Source organism: Phyllosticta citriasiana (assembly GCF_038021145.1).
Source record: "Phyllosticta citriasiana strain CBS 120426 chromosome Unknown IWZ02scaffold_2, whole genome shotgun sequence".
Classification (NCBI taxonomy): domain Eukaryota; kingdom Fungi; phylum Ascomycota; class Dothideomycetes; order Botryosphaeriales; family Phyllostictaceae; genus Phyllosticta; species Phyllosticta citriasiana.
The window spans coordinates 1,677,519-1,689,993 of NW_027117279.1; the positions used below are offsets into that span (position 1 = coordinate 1,677,519).

The 12,475-nt window shown below is 55.0% G+C and overlaps 7 protein-coding genes across 7 annotated transcripts; 2 read left to right on the forward strand and 5 right to left on the reverse strand.

The window, feature by feature from the left end:
- Positions 1 to 394: 394 nt before the first annotated feature.
- On the forward strand, positions 395 to 3,271 carry IWZ02DRAFT_135613 (DNA repair metallo-beta-lactamase-domain-containing protein). Its single transcript, XM_066761680.1, has one exon. The coding sequence runs from the start codon at positions 459 to 461 to the stop codon at positions 3,168 to 3,170; it is 2,712 nt and encodes a 903-aa protein (XP_066626306.1). The 5' UTR covers positions 395 to 458; the 3' UTR covers positions 3,171 to 3,271.
- Positions 3,263 to 3,985, reverse strand: IWZ02DRAFT_135616 (uncharacterized protein). The gene has a single exon (XM_066761682.1). The coding sequence runs from the start codon at positions 3,736 to 3,738 to the stop codon at positions 3,373 to 3,375; it is 366 nt and encodes a 121-aa protein (XP_066626307.1). The 5' UTR covers positions 3,739 to 3,985; the 3' UTR covers positions 3,263 to 3,372.
- On the reverse strand, positions 3,986 to 6,831 carry IWZ02DRAFT_135615 (putative major facilitator superfamily transporter). Its single transcript, XM_066761681.1, has 3 exons — positions 6,296 to 6,831; positions 5,798 to 6,243; positions 3,986 to 5,484 (listed from the first exon to the last, which is right to left on the reverse strand). The coding sequence occupies exons 1-3, from the start codon at positions 6,473 to 6,475 to the stop codon at positions 4,233 to 4,235; spliced, it is 1,878 nt and encodes a 625-aa protein (XP_066626308.1). The 5' UTR covers positions 6,476 to 6,831; the 3' UTR covers positions 3,986 to 4,232.
- A 431-nt stretch (positions 6,832 to 7,262) lies between these two features.
- IWZ02DRAFT_135665 (uncharacterized protein) lies at positions 7,263 to 8,030 on the reverse strand. Its single transcript, XM_066761684.1, has one exon. It carries the CDS (start codon positions 7,907 to 7,909, stop codon positions 7,514 to 7,516), a length of 396 nt encoding a protein of 131 aa, XP_066626309.1. The 5' UTR covers positions 7,910 to 8,030; the 3' UTR covers positions 7,263 to 7,513.
- Positions 8,004 to 10,068, reverse strand: IWZ02DRAFT_135656 (ubiquitin-conjugating enzyme/RWD-like protein). The gene is made up of 8 exons (XM_066761683.1): positions 9,797 to 10,068; positions 9,563 to 9,745; positions 9,487 to 9,508; positions 9,336 to 9,432; positions 9,274 to 9,285; positions 9,058 to 9,226; positions 8,156 to 9,003; positions 8,004 to 8,108 (listed from the first exon to the last, which is right to left on the reverse strand). The coding sequence occupies exons 1-8, from the start codon at positions 9,827 to 9,829 to the stop codon at positions 8,099 to 8,101; spliced, it is 1,374 nt and encodes a 457-aa protein (XP_066626310.1). The 5' UTR covers positions 9,830 to 10,068; the 3' UTR covers positions 8,004 to 8,098.
- A 246-nt stretch (positions 10,069 to 10,314) lies between these two features.
- On the forward strand, positions 10,315 to 10,891 carry IWZ02DRAFT_370553 (Sybindin-like protein; the record flags this gene model as incomplete). The annotated part of the gene is made up of 2 exons (XM_066764507.1): positions 10,315 to 10,478; positions 10,558 to 10,891. Coding segments are annotated over 2 exons (498 nt in total), but the record flags the coding sequence as incomplete, so codon positions are not given.
- Positions 10,892 to 11,060: 169 nt separating this feature from the next.
- IWZ02DRAFT_442550 (uncharacterized protein) lies at positions 11,061 to 12,390 on the reverse strand. The gene is made up of 4 exons (XM_066766969.1): positions 12,214 to 12,390; positions 12,122 to 12,160; positions 11,854 to 12,073; positions 11,061 to 11,793 (listed from the first exon to the last, which is right to left on the reverse strand). The coding sequence occupies exons 1-4, from the start codon at positions 12,237 to 12,239 to the stop codon at positions 11,164 to 11,166; spliced, it is 915 nt and encodes a 304-aa protein (XP_066626312.1). The 5' UTR covers positions 12,240 to 12,390; the 3' UTR covers positions 11,061 to 11,163.
- Positions 12,391 to 12,475: the final 85 nt, after the last annotated feature.

Here is a 12,475-nt window from a genome sequence, read left to right on the forward strand (position 1 = left end):
CCTGCGGTCCGACCTGCGCTGTAGCCAGGCGTGAAGCTGCCGACAACCGATCTGCTGATCTTGCATCATCGTGCTTGGTCCATGCCATCGGTTCATGCCATCTGGTGTGCCATTACCTGATGCCAATACTTGGCGCGTCTTGTCGTGGCAAACTGGAGGCAGGATTGGCGCTCTAGGAGTGGTCGTCGCGTCGTCATTGTTGCGAAAGCATCGTGATGTCAAGGCCGACAGTAGCATTGAAGATGATGGCGATGGATGCCCGGTGAATTTGGGCTGAGGGTGCCGATGGCAGTGGAGGCGCTCAAAGCAAAGCGTGATTACGCGCATCCGCGTCTTGGCCTGTGCGCTCTAGAGGCCTGTAGAGTCGACGTCTCAGAGCCAACCGCGCCTGCAACTTCACCTCACTCCGCCTGTCCACTCACGATACCTGATGCTGATCGGCTCGGGATCGGTCTAGCATGTTCAGAAACCCTCGCGAAAACCGTGTCCTCCCGTCCAGCCAGCAAGTTAGTCCTTCGGTTGGTCGTCCGCCGTCGCCACCCTCGACTCCAGTCGTCGCAAAGACCCCACTTCAGCAATCCACGCTCATCGCCGACGCCTCCCCCGCAATGGCAACGCGTACCGTGCCCTCAAAATCCTCGCGCGCTTCCAAGCCGAAGCAGACCAAGCTGGATTTCAGCAAAGGCGCCGCCAAACCTGGCACCCCAAAGCCAAAGATCCAGCCGAATTCTAGCATCCTCAGCTTCTTCAAAAAGACCGACGGGCCAACATACGAGAGCGGGCTATTTATCGAAGGATCACAAAAGCTTGCCAGTAAGCACTTGGAGGATGGCGAGCAAGTAGGGTGGGATGACCTCGAGACCCTCTCCGAAGAGGTCGCAGAAGAGATGCGTTTCAACGAGACAGCGTCTGCAGTCAAACGGCGAAAGCTTAGTCGGGACTCGGGTTCGTCGGATGAAGAGAAGTCAGAGTCTACAGAAACACCACCAACCGATGCGTCGGTTCAAAACCCTATAGAAGATCAAGTCACAATGGCTCCTCCTAAGCGACCAGCTGGGCCCTTTCTGGATGACTCGGAAAGCGAAGACGAAAAGTCAGTAGAGCTAAAGTCTTCACTGCCTCCACAAACCACTGAAGATGATGACGACAAATCGAAAAGGAACGAGATGGATCATTCTCCACCTATGAAAGAAGAGGTGGGTGAAGAGTCCAAACCCGTCGAACCCTTGGAACCTCCTACGCTAAAAGAAGAACCGACAAGTCTCACCGGTGACGACGGATTTGCAGAGTTTGAGGGCATAGAGGATTTTGAGGAATTCGAGGAGGGCGAAGAGCTCGATGAGAGATTATTCATGCAAGAGCAGCGGCGTCTCGAAATGGAAGAAGCCGGGATTGAAGGTGACGTCGACGACCTGGATTTTGACGAGTTGGAGACCGGATTGAAGACGGAAATTGGCGACGTGGATGACAGCACCACCTTGGTCTCCGACGCGCCAGTATGTCCAATCTGCAATGCCAGCCTCCAGGGGATTTCGGACCAGGACGCCTTGGTACATGTAAACAATTGCCTTGATGGAAAGCCAACTCCCATTCCCGAGCCTCAGCAAGTGAAAAAGTTGGATGACTCAACCAAGGTTGACGGATCCAAGAAGTTCCAGCGACCACCCAGGCCAGCGAAACCAGGACAGACGAATCCATTCAGCCTCGATGGCGCAAGCAAGAACTCTGGCTCTGCTTTCACCAAATTAATGTCGGGACACGCTGAGGATGCCGCGTGGGCCAATGCCGCGGCTTCTGAAAATGCTTCTCGTGGCAAGCCGGCCTACCAACGCACCTGTCCCTTTTACAAAATCCTCCCGGGATTCTTTATTTGTGTCGACGCCTTTCGCTATGGAGCTGTCGAAGGATGCAATGCGTATTTCCTCAGCCATTTCCACAGCGATCATTATGTTGGCCTCACTGCTACTTGGTCACATGGCCCCATCTACTGCAGCAAAGTGACTGCCAACCTGGTGAAGCAACAGCTACGAGTTGATCCCAAGTGGGTTGTGGCTTTGGACTGGGACACCGAGACAGAAGTCCCCGGCATTGGAGGTGTCAAGGTCAACATGATACCTGCCAATCACTGCCCAGGAAGCTCTCTCTTTCTCTTTGAGAAGATCGTTGGGAACGGCAAGAACCCACGAAAGCAGCGCGTCTTGCACTGTGGAGACTTTCGGGCTTGCAGAGCGCACATTGAGCACCCGCTGCTGCGACCAGATGTCATGGATGCCGTTACGGGAAAGACGCGGCAGCAAAAGATCGACGTCTGCTACCTCGACACGACATATTTGAATCCCAAGTTTGCATTCCCCAGCCAGACCGATGTCATCCAGGCCTGCGCCGACATGTGCGTCAGCCTGAGCAAAGTCCGCGCCGACGAGACAGACGGCTGGGAGCGAATGAAGCGCGAACGTGCCGGCGAAGGCATGACCAAGTTTGTCCGCAAGACGACCGACGTGGGTCTCTCAGACAGCAGCAGCAATACATCGAGCTCATCCCGCGACCGGGGCAAACTCCTCGTCGTCATCGGCACCTACAGCATCGGCAAGGAGCGCATCTGCCTGGGCGTCGCGCGCGCGCTCCAGTCCAAAATCTTCGTGCCGCCCTCCAAACGGCGGGTCGTCCTCGCGCTCGAAGACGCCGAACTCACCTCGCTGCTGTCAACCAACCCGCGCGAGGCGCAGGTGCACATGACGCCGCTGTTCGAGATCCGCGCCGAGACGCTCGACAGCTACCTCGCGTCGTACGGCGACACGTTTGCGCGCGCCGTCGGCTTCCGGCCCACGGGTTGGAACTACCGGCCCCCGGCGGCGCGCTTCACCGAGGCGCCCCAGGTCGCGACGGTGCTGCGCTCGCCCGGGTGGAGGAGCAGCTTCGGCATGCGCGACCTCGTGCCGCAGCGCGGCAGCACGGGGCGCGCCGCCTGCTTCGGCGTGCCGTACTCGGAGCACAGCAGTTTCAGGGAGTTGACGGTTTTCTGCACGGCGTTGAGGGTGGAGAAGGTCGTGCCGACTGTTAATGTGGGGAGTGCGAGGAGTAGGGAGCGCATGAAGGGGTGGGTGGATAAGTGGGCGCAGGAGAGGAAGAAGGGGCTGTATAGGTTGCCGGAGGGAGAGGAAGGGTTATAATAATAGCTGTTGGCTCTGAGTTTGAGCCGTCGTTGTCTACTATAAATATACGCTTCTTTCTCGCTACCGTATTGCTCGGTCGTCTTGCAAGAAGCTAGAGAAACTTGTCTCCTCATCTGCTTTCCACGAGCATGATAACCCTCGACCAACCGATATCCAAAGAACCAAAACAAAGGGGCTTCACACAACACACCTCACTCACTCATGCCAGCACATTCGCAAGCAAGGTACAATACATGTACAGTACAGTACAAGCCAAGCCAAACCAAGCCAAACCACCTTTCCACACTACCAAAACATTGCTCGCTCGCTTGCTTGCCTGCCTGCCTGCCTGACTGACTGACTGCCAAAGTAGGTACGCATATATGTACATGAATTTAGAAAGGAAAAAAATACCAACATGCATGCCACAACCCAAACGACATGACATGACCAAAGAGTCTCGAGATGAGTGGTGGGTATAATACAGCAGCAGCAGCAATGAAAAAAGAGAAACAAGTATGACAATGAAGTGAAGATACACCGACTTCCCTCCCAAGCCCTCGCTTTGATCCGTTCGTACGTGCATGCATGTATGCTCCGACTAACTCGTGCTATTGTGAACAAAAAAAAAAAAAAAAAAAAAAAAAAAACAACTGGCAATCGACTCCGTGGATGGATGTATTACAGTCAGGTTCCGATGACTTGCTTCGATCTATGCGTCCATACTTCCTTCTATGGATGGTGATGTGTGATGTGTGATGTGTGCGCGCTGGCTACCGAGAAATGTGTGTGTGTGTGTGTGTGTATGCGAAGATTAAATAAAAGCGAGTAACATAATTAGTAGTAAGGAGAAAAGAGAAGAAGAAGAAGAAGAAGAAGAATTAGGTGTACAACAGAGAAAAGGACAACAGAAATGCAAGACGTCAAATCGTCCAATTCTTCAAAAAGTCAGAGGTCGTCATAATTGTTCGTCCTTTTTGCTCTCCCCACTATGCCGCCGGTCTCTCCTCTATTGAAATCCGGTTTTGAATTTTGAAAATTTTTTTTTTCTCTTCCCCTCTTCGATGGAGCAGCCGGCGCTCACTGCTGGCTGCCCGACTCTGCCTCCTTGATCTCAACGTCGGGCGACGTGAGAACGCTGCTATCTCTCGCGCTGCGCGGCATCTGCGCCTCAGAATCGCTCTCTCTGTTGATCGCAGTAGCCGGACTTTGGGCTTGCTGCTGCTGCTGCTGCTGCTGCTGCTGCTTCTGCTCCTCCAGTACCTCTCTCCTCTTACTCTCCTCATTATCCAAGCCCGTCTTGGTCTCCTGATGCTGCTTCGAAAGCTGGCTCTTGCGGACCAGTAGCGACGCAAGCAGACCCGCCCCCGCAAACGCCGTGTACATGATCCACATTTTGCTCATGGAGCCCGCGAAGATGCGCGCGGCGACGGTGCGCTGCGCGTCGGGAAGCTCGGCCAGGATCTCCGCGTTGGCCCCCGCCGACGCGCCGCCCAGCACGTTGGCGAGGCTGTCGCCCAGCGCAGCGCGCAGCTCGGGCTTGTGCGCCTTCATCTGGTTCTGGAAGACGACCGAGCCGATGACGACCGACGCTGCCGTCGCCAGATTGCGAGTGAAGCCAAACGTCGCCGTGGCCGTGGCGATGTCGCGCGGGTTGACGTGCGCCTGGAGCGCAATCAGGGGAGACTGGAAGTTGGGCCCGACGCCAATGCCCGCGACGATTTGGAAAATGATAATCTTGGCCCACGACGTGTTGGCGCCAATCATGATGAAGAGGCCGTATCCCAGCGTCATGACTGTAAGCCCGAACCATATGCACGGTTGGTACAGACCCGTCTTCTTAATGAAGATGCCCGTGCCGGCGGACACAATGGATAGAGAGACGGCAAAGGCCAAGATGTAGACGCCCGACATGATAGGTGATTCTCCGCGCACGGCCTGGAAGTACAGCGGTAGGTAGTAGGTCGCGGAGATGAAGACGAATCCATGGAAGAAGCAAACTGCAAGGGCGGCAAGATTCGTCGACTCCTTGAAGATCCGGACAGGCATGATGGGATAGGCGGGAACTTTGGCTTCAATGACGAGGAAAAGGCCAATGGTCAGACCTCCGAAGATCAAGAGGCATATCACCGTCGCGCTGTCCCAGGGAAAGGAAACACCGCCAAATTCCAGCCCCAAAAGCAGCATGAGAGTGCCTCCAATGACGGCCAGCGCACCCAGCCAATCAATGGCCTTGAGTCCATCTATCAAGGGAGTCTTGGGCGTCTCAATGTCGAGGAAAAGCAGAATGATGCCAAAGGCCAATCCATCAAGAGGTAGATTGATGTAGAAGCTGGACTCAGGTTAGCGCAAAGCGTCCAAAAGATGCTTGGTCGTGGTTGGTGGTTTCGGGAAAATCCTAGCCCAAACAGACCCCGCGTCGGCAAGCCCCGACCCCCGACTATGTGGTTCAGCACAGAGGGCATCAACCATGTCGACAGGCCAGAGCGCGCCTGTGTCCGAGGTCGCCTGGTGAGTCGTAAAAACGCCTCCGCCCAACGTCTGGCGCCAAGATGCGTGTTTCGGTAGCCTCATGACGTCATAGATCTGGAAAAGGAACGCACGGCAACTAGACACGGAAGACGAGACGGGAATATGTCACTTACCACCACCTCCACGACACGTTGGTTGTAAACGCGCCGCCGATGACGGGACCCAAAGCGCCCGCCAGCGCCCAGACCATGCCAATGATGCCAAAGTATTGGCCGCGGGTGCGCATCGAGAATAGGTCGGAAATGACAATGTTGACGAGAATGATAAGACCGCCGCCGCCGACTCCCTGGATGGCGCGAGCGACGATCAGCATGCCCATGTTGATGGACAAGGCAGCAATGAGCGAGCCGATAAGGAAGAAAATGTTGGCAGCCAGTAGCGCAGGTTTGCGGCCGAAGATGTCGCTAAGTTTGCCCCAGATGGGCGTGGCAGCTGCGGCGGCAAGATTGAATGCTGAACCGATCCACGTGTAGCCAGCGGCTGAGTTGAAGTACTCGGTTACGGTTGGAAGAGCAGTGGTGATGATTGTAATGTCCATAGCGGCGAGGAAAACGGCCATCTGAGTACCTGTAAGCGTGTGGTCTCAAAGATTTGGGTGACAAAAAACCTACACCAAGAGCAAACATGATGATTGCAATTTTGGCTGGAGACCTGCCCTTTTCTTCTGGCCCCTCATTTGGCTGTTGAGTGGGTGTTTCTGCCTCTGGGTCGACCTGCGCAGCCTCTGGCGTAGAACCATTTTTTTCATGAGGCGCTGCTGGCGCATGGTCCTGGCCAGCGTGTGAAGACATTGCGAGCAGGTTCTGCTCGTAAGCAATGTACAGACGTCGCTTAGCAACGTGGTCAAAAGAGCAAAGACAGGATGTGAAGGAGTGTCAGTTGCTGAGGAACGAGTAATGTCGTGAGAGAAAGTGACAGAGACTGGAGAACAAAAGATGCAGAAGCGGCAGGGATCAAGCGCAAACGGCATCCAGGTGCGAGGCGTGAATCTTGACGGCGCAAAAAAGAGACCCTGTGACACGAGGCGGGCGAGGTGGAACAGAGGTACAAGATACGTCTGTCTCCGAGGCAGCAGGCAGGGGGCTGCTGGCTCCCACTGGCTGTGTTGGTTTGTAAGAGAAAGAAGAAAAAAAAGACCAAAAAAAAAAAAAAAAAAAAGTCCGGTCGGCTACGCCCGAACTCGACTGCAAACGGGCGCCATATCAAGCGATTGCCGCCGAGTGGGCCCTCGACCTTCTGGAATTGGTCCTAGAGTCGGCAACCCTTGCGAGACGTGCTGCTCCAATGCTGAACCGAGCACTGCAATTGACCCAAGTCAATCAGGACGCAAGGGCACCCAAGGCTGTCCTGTCCTGTCCTGTCGCTCAGTCTGTCTGTCGGTCTGGCAGCCTTCATCGACGACACGACGGGAGCGTGGTGGCGCCCGCCAGGCCTTTTCATGAAATATTTCTGTTAATTCTGCTTTTCCTTTACTATTAGTATGGGTCACTATGGGTCATTCACGGCCAGACCGTGAGACGGGTCAACGGGACGGCCTGCCTCCACCGACATGTCTGACATGAGCATCATTAATCGAATGCTGCAGGTGGTTGATTTGTTGTGCCGACAAGAAGTACCAGGAAGTCGTTCCCGCTGCGCCTTGAGCCACCGAGTTGCGTCAAGCAGAGCAATTAAGCTTTGGTGACCCATGGCCAAATTGAACTTCTAGGTCCCCGGTGCGGACAGAGCCGTCGCCTTCGCCTGCCGATTCTCATGTACAAAACTTCACTTTCTCATCTCGGACTCTCGTGCATCTGAGCTCGCAAGTCCGCGTCCGCGTTGGACATTGGTCACCACACCATGCCCAACACAATCGGCTCCCATGGCTCGATCCACAACGTCGACCAAACTCGAGACAGGGTCATCATCAATGCTTCTGGCGCATAGACCACATACGACCCACTCGACAACTCGTCCATTTGCCCCTCCCTCGTTGTCCCCGCTCCCCTTGTACGAAGCAGTCTGGAAACGCCAATTAACACCATGCTACCTAGCAACCATGACCTGTGCGCCCCGTCCCATAGCCCCCTTTCCCACCTGCCCATCATCTTGCGACTGTAGCAAAAGGTAAAAGCCACCGTCCAAGCCACCGACATTCCATCACCGGCAGTGAAGCAGCTGAATATATCGTGTCCTCTTTCGTTGTCCTTCCAAGAACCATCCGTCAAACTCCAGATCAAATGCATAGGAAAACCGCCATGCTCAATTTCTGCCACTTGTCGGTCTAGGACATGGCGTCTGACCTTCAATTTGCTCGTGGGGCCATCGTTGCCCTCGCTACTGAACCTACCCCGGTATTCATGTGAACCGTGCTGGAGCTCTGGCACCCGGGCTAGTGCTCGTGTTCGCCATGATCCATCTCGAATTTGAGATGCTCAGCAAAATCTACCCAGGTTAGCAAGCTTCAATGGCGACATTCGAACGTGACTCACTCGGCGCTGTCTTGCACGCTACGTCTTAGCTTCCGATTGTAGAGCTTCTTATCCTCTGGTGATCCCCAAAACAGCCTGGACGCCTCGGGATTGACCAACGTGCGTGGGTCGTACGCCGGATGCTCTTCCTGAATGGCCTCAATGACGGCTTCGATGTGGCTCCGCAGATCATCTGGCCTCTTGGCAACGTAGCATAGAACGCCATCCTTGGATACCCGCTGGTGGAAGAGGGGTGTCTCGACTTTGACGCGTGGCTGGACGTCCGGGAAGCGGGGGGAAATGTAAACCGTGATGCGGAACATGCCGCCATCCAGATTCGACATGGGCGCTCCGAAGAAGACAAACTGCCACACGAACGGATTCTTGTTGACCAGCTCGAGATCTAGGTGCATTGAGTCATGTCGCTTGAAATGCTCCAGCACTTGCTCATACTGCCGCTGCAGGTTGTTGGCGATGCTCAGCTCACGGCTCGTCGCATCTGCGCCTTCCTTGACCCAGCTTAGCGTCTCTTTCTCCACTGCATCTCTGATGACCTTGAGCCTCTGCAAAAGCTTCTCGTATTGGAAATTGCCCGACATCTCGTTTCCAGGCCCCTCAAACGGCATCTTCTCAAACTTGGCCCCTTCCTTGTACTTGTCTTTTCGCCTGTAGATGGATTCTACGTAAGAATCATAATACCACAGGAAACGTCGCTTGCAGAGGTCCTGGAAAGGCTCAAAGGGTTCTTCGGTAGCGTTGTAGTCCTCTTCGGGGTTGTACCGCGTAACCGACTTTTTGTCTCCAGAGGCAATCTTGTAGTAATCTTCCAATCGCTCGCAGACGGATACGCGAATCGTCTCATGGTGGATCTAGAAAGCCAATTCAGCCCACACGCCTGACCACCACGATCCAACAAGTCACACCTTTGTTGTGTAGGCCAGCTTCAGCTTCTTGTCGTAATCTGAGTTGGCGTCTTCGAAGCCTGGCTCGTTCTCGTACGGGTCCGGGGACATGAGACTCTGGATGGATATCAAGATTGACTCGAGTCCTTGAGCCGAAGACCACTCCTCGCCTGGCTCGCCGCGCCAAGTTCTATGAACCGTTAAATGTGATTGACGCTGGGAGTCGATGTCTCTTACCCGAGGATGGATCTAGGTCAGTGTCAGCTGGTGCCAAATCCAACAGGTTCAGGTCGACTCACAGGCAGACTTTGCCCTGGGCATAGATGTTGGGATTGAATCGAGTGCGGCCGCTATTTGTCGTGATGCATTGCACAGATGGTGCTTTTGTTGGGTACTCTACGTGACATGAGTTTCAAGGGCGGGTATCATCGTGTAGCGTTGGCCAAATACCTCTAGAGAAGCGCACGGCAAACTACCGAGGCGAGCATCAGCATTGGGGCATAGAGTTGAAGTAGCAGACGCGTACCTCGAAGAAGCCAAACTCGTAGGGCGTGTCGGGAGGGCCTATGATCAATGCTCGCACCGAGCGAACATCGCTGTCTCGACATGCAACGGCGAGGGCTAAAAAGGCCGTCAGCAGTGCAACTAACCGGATGTGGGCTCTGCAAGACGTACAGAGGTCAGAGCCCTTTTGGATTTCGCAAAGCTCCTGCACAAGTGTCAACAGAGATCTTTCTGCGCGTCATGCCGGGAAGCCTACGCGTGAAATGCGGAGGATCGACTGGTTCGACATGGCGGGCAACTCGGCGAACCAGCGCGGGGACGTGTCGAGGTGGGGAGAGAAGGGGAGAGGATGGATGAAGGAGTCCAAGTCCAGGAGTGAGGCTAGTCTTGAATCATGCGTTGAAAGGGTGGACCGGGCGGTTCCTAGGGTAGAGGCAAGAAAAGGGCTTGGAATGAACTGGTTGGTACCTTTTGGAGGGGAAGAGAGAGAGAGAGAGAGAGAGAGAGAGAGAGAGAGAGAGAGGTACGGTGACGCCGGTGCAGCGCGGTGCAGGCGGTCCAAGCTCGCAGATCAAGCGCCGTCGGCTGTGGCTGGAGCTAACAGACACACGGATACCTGGGGCACTTGGCTTCCTTTGGGTCAGGTCTGCAACTCCGTCATCCTCCCCGCCGCAATCGACCTCAGTCCGTTCTCTGTGCGCGCGACTGGACTGGCCAACACTGGTGATGGGCCCGCCGACTGTCTAAGCATCTCGACTGCTCCGCCATGTGCGTCCTGCTCCTGCCGCAACACGTCCTCCAGCTGACCAGCCCAGGGTCGTCTTCTCGCTCCTTATCATCAACAAGGCTGGTGGTTTAATCTATAACCGCGAATTCCACTCGGGCCTCAACAAGCTCGCCAGCAATGACCTGCTGGTCCTCGCGGGAACATTCCACGGGTATGCCAACACGCCTCAACGCCGGCCAATGGCCGACTTCTGTTGGTTGCTTCCAATAGTGCTAACTCTCTTGTCACAGCGTCCATGCCATCACTCGCGGGCTAACCCCCGAAGCCCTGCAGCCGTCCTCCACAAACCCAACACCCTCCCTCCCCTCCATGCGCCCGCGCGCTTCGGGCCTCGAGGTTCTGGAAACCGCTCGCTTCAGACTACAGTGCTTCCAGACCCTTACCGGCACAAAGTTTCTGCTCTTCACTGAGCCGGGTCAACCCAACGTCGATGCGATTATGAAGAAAATCTACGAGCTGTACGCTGATTTCGTCACCAAGAACCCCTTCTACACGGTGGAGATGCCTATCCGGTGCGAGAAATTCGACAGGGGTTTGGACGGATTCGTGAAGAGTAGGGCATAAGTTGGTTGGAGACGACGTTACCAGAGACCAGGCCGCACGCGCTGCGGCAACTCTGTGTCAGACCACGCCACATACAACATTGTCATGAATCCATGACCTAAATAGCACTTTTGAGATACCAATTGGCATTATCGACCTTCGGCGCTCGCAGGCTAAAATATGAGCAAATGCGCGCGTTCGCAAGCAATGAATTCCAGTGGTCAGATTAAGTGCTCTAGCCCTGGGCAAAGCAGCATGACGCCATTCATGCAACCATCTATTTGTCCCCCTCCTTACGCGGTATCCATCTTGTCGCCGTCGTCCTTGTCCTTGTCCTTTTTGTCGCCCTCCTTGCTGCCACTGCCCGAGCCACTCGGCTCTCCGCTCTCGTCTAACAGTGGCTTGCTCTCCTCAGTACCCTCCTCCTTGATACCCTCCAGCTCAGTCTTGCCGTCCTTGGTCTCTTGAGACTTCCTCTCCCGCTCCTGCCTAGCCTTTTCTTCTTCGTAGGACATCCGCAACGCAAGTGCCAGCTCTGGGTCCATAGATGGGTCGATGCCAAACTGCCACTCGGGTTCGCCTTCGCCACCGGCGCCTCCGGAACCACCAGCTCCACTTCCGGGTGCGGCCTCCCCGCCTATTATCGGGCTTGTCACGATGGCATCGCTGAGCAGATTGGAACTCGGAGGAATAACGGTGAGGGAAGAGCCGTCGCCTCCCTTGATAGCCTCGTTGAATGCCTCTAGCTTCTTCACGTTGTCCTCGGACAAGTCGCCGAAGGCAACAATGTCGACGTTGATGTTGTTCTTCTTCATGCGCTTGGCAAGCTTGACAAGTGATTTCTCATCCTCTGGGAGTGTGCTACACGTGAAGACGATGATGCGCTGGCGTTGTGACTTGTTCTGACGGTGCTTGAGCGCAAGCTGCATGTAAAACATGTCAGCAAATGATCAGCGAGCCCAGACATGACCTTGTGTACTTACCGCGGCAATGTTGATGCCAGTAGAGAAGTGCGGCGATCCTCTTATCTTGGTCCGGTGAAGTCCATCGAGAATCTTGCCCATGTCCGTCGTCAAAGTAGTCAAGACTTCAGGGCCGTTACCGCCCATGCTCATCAAACCGACGGATGACTCCGGGTTGGCTTGGATCTTTGCGGAGAATATGAGGTTGACGGCATCCTCTTGCGCTTCGAATCGGGATGGGCTGTACCTGTAAGCTCATGCCGTGGAATGTGTTCGGTAGCAGCCATACACGTAGTCACCATTCCTGCTGCTCTCACTGTTGTCCACCCTGCAATGGCCATTAGCAGCTGAAGCTTGCGACTGCGGAAGAGCTGCGCGTACACTATCATAGACGCCTCGAGCACCATGTTGAAGCTTGCTGGATTCCAGTTGTCGGGTGAGCGTGATTATGTTCAAGAAGCTCGCGGAAGTGACAGACTCAAAGCTGTCTGACAAGAGGATAGAGGAGACAGTTGTGGTGGTTGGTTGGATGATGGCAACGGGATGACCTTTGTGTCGGAGCTCAGGTCTCTGGGTACCGCGTTGAGCTCGTCGTCGGCGCTACAAAACTCCGACCTCGCACGGTCCACAAGTGTCATGCCAA

Bases quoted from the DNA above. Each gene is read 5' to 3' on its own strand.
- IWZ02DRAFT_135615 (XM_066761681.1), bottom strand. From the start codon at position 6,475: ATGTCTTCACACGCTGGCCAGGACCATGCGCCAGCAGCGCCTCATGAA. The intron at 6,244-6,295 runs GTAGGTTTTTTG...ACAGGTACTCAG, and splicing joins TCATCATGTTTGCTCTTGGT to ATGGCCGTTTTCCTCGCCGC. The intron at 5,485-5,797 runs GTAAGTGACATA...ACCTGAGTCCAG, and splicing joins AACGTGTCGTGGAGGTGGTG to CTTCTACATCAATCTACCTC.
- IWZ02DRAFT_135613 (XM_066761680.1), top strand. From the start codon at position 459: ATGTTCAGAAACCCTCGCGAAAACCGTGTCCTCCCGTCCAGCCAGCAA.
- IWZ02DRAFT_135656 (XM_066761683.1), bottom strand. From the start codon at position 9,829: ATGTCGAACCAGTCGATCCTCCGCATTTCACGC. The intron at 9,746-9,796 runs GTAGGCTTCCCG...ACACTTGTGCAG, and splicing joins CGATCCTCCGCATTTCACGC to GAGCTTTGCGAAATCCAAAA. The intron at 9,004-9,057 runs GTGTGACTTGTT...TTGGCTTTCTAG, and splicing joins AGCTGGCCTACACAACAAAG to ATCCACCATGAGACGATTCG.
- IWZ02DRAFT_135616 (XM_066761682.1), bottom strand. From the start codon at position 3,738: ATGCACGTACGAACGGATCAAAGCGAGGGCTTGGGAGGGAAGTCGGTG.
- IWZ02DRAFT_442550 (XM_066766969.1), bottom strand. From the start codon at position 12,239: ATGGTGCTCGAGGCGTCTATGATAGT. The intron at 12,074-12,121 runs GTATGGCTGCTA...TTACAGGTACAG, and splicing joins AGCAGGAATGGTGACTACGT to CCCATCCCGATTCGAAGCGC. The intron at 11,794-11,853 runs GTAAGTACACAA...TTTTACATGCAG, and splicing joins CTGGCATCAACATTGCCGCG to CTTGCGCTCAAGCACCGTCA.
- IWZ02DRAFT_135665 (XM_066761684.1), bottom strand. From the start codon at position 7,909: ATGCATTTGATCTGGAGTTTGACGGATGGTTCTTGGAAGGACAACGAA.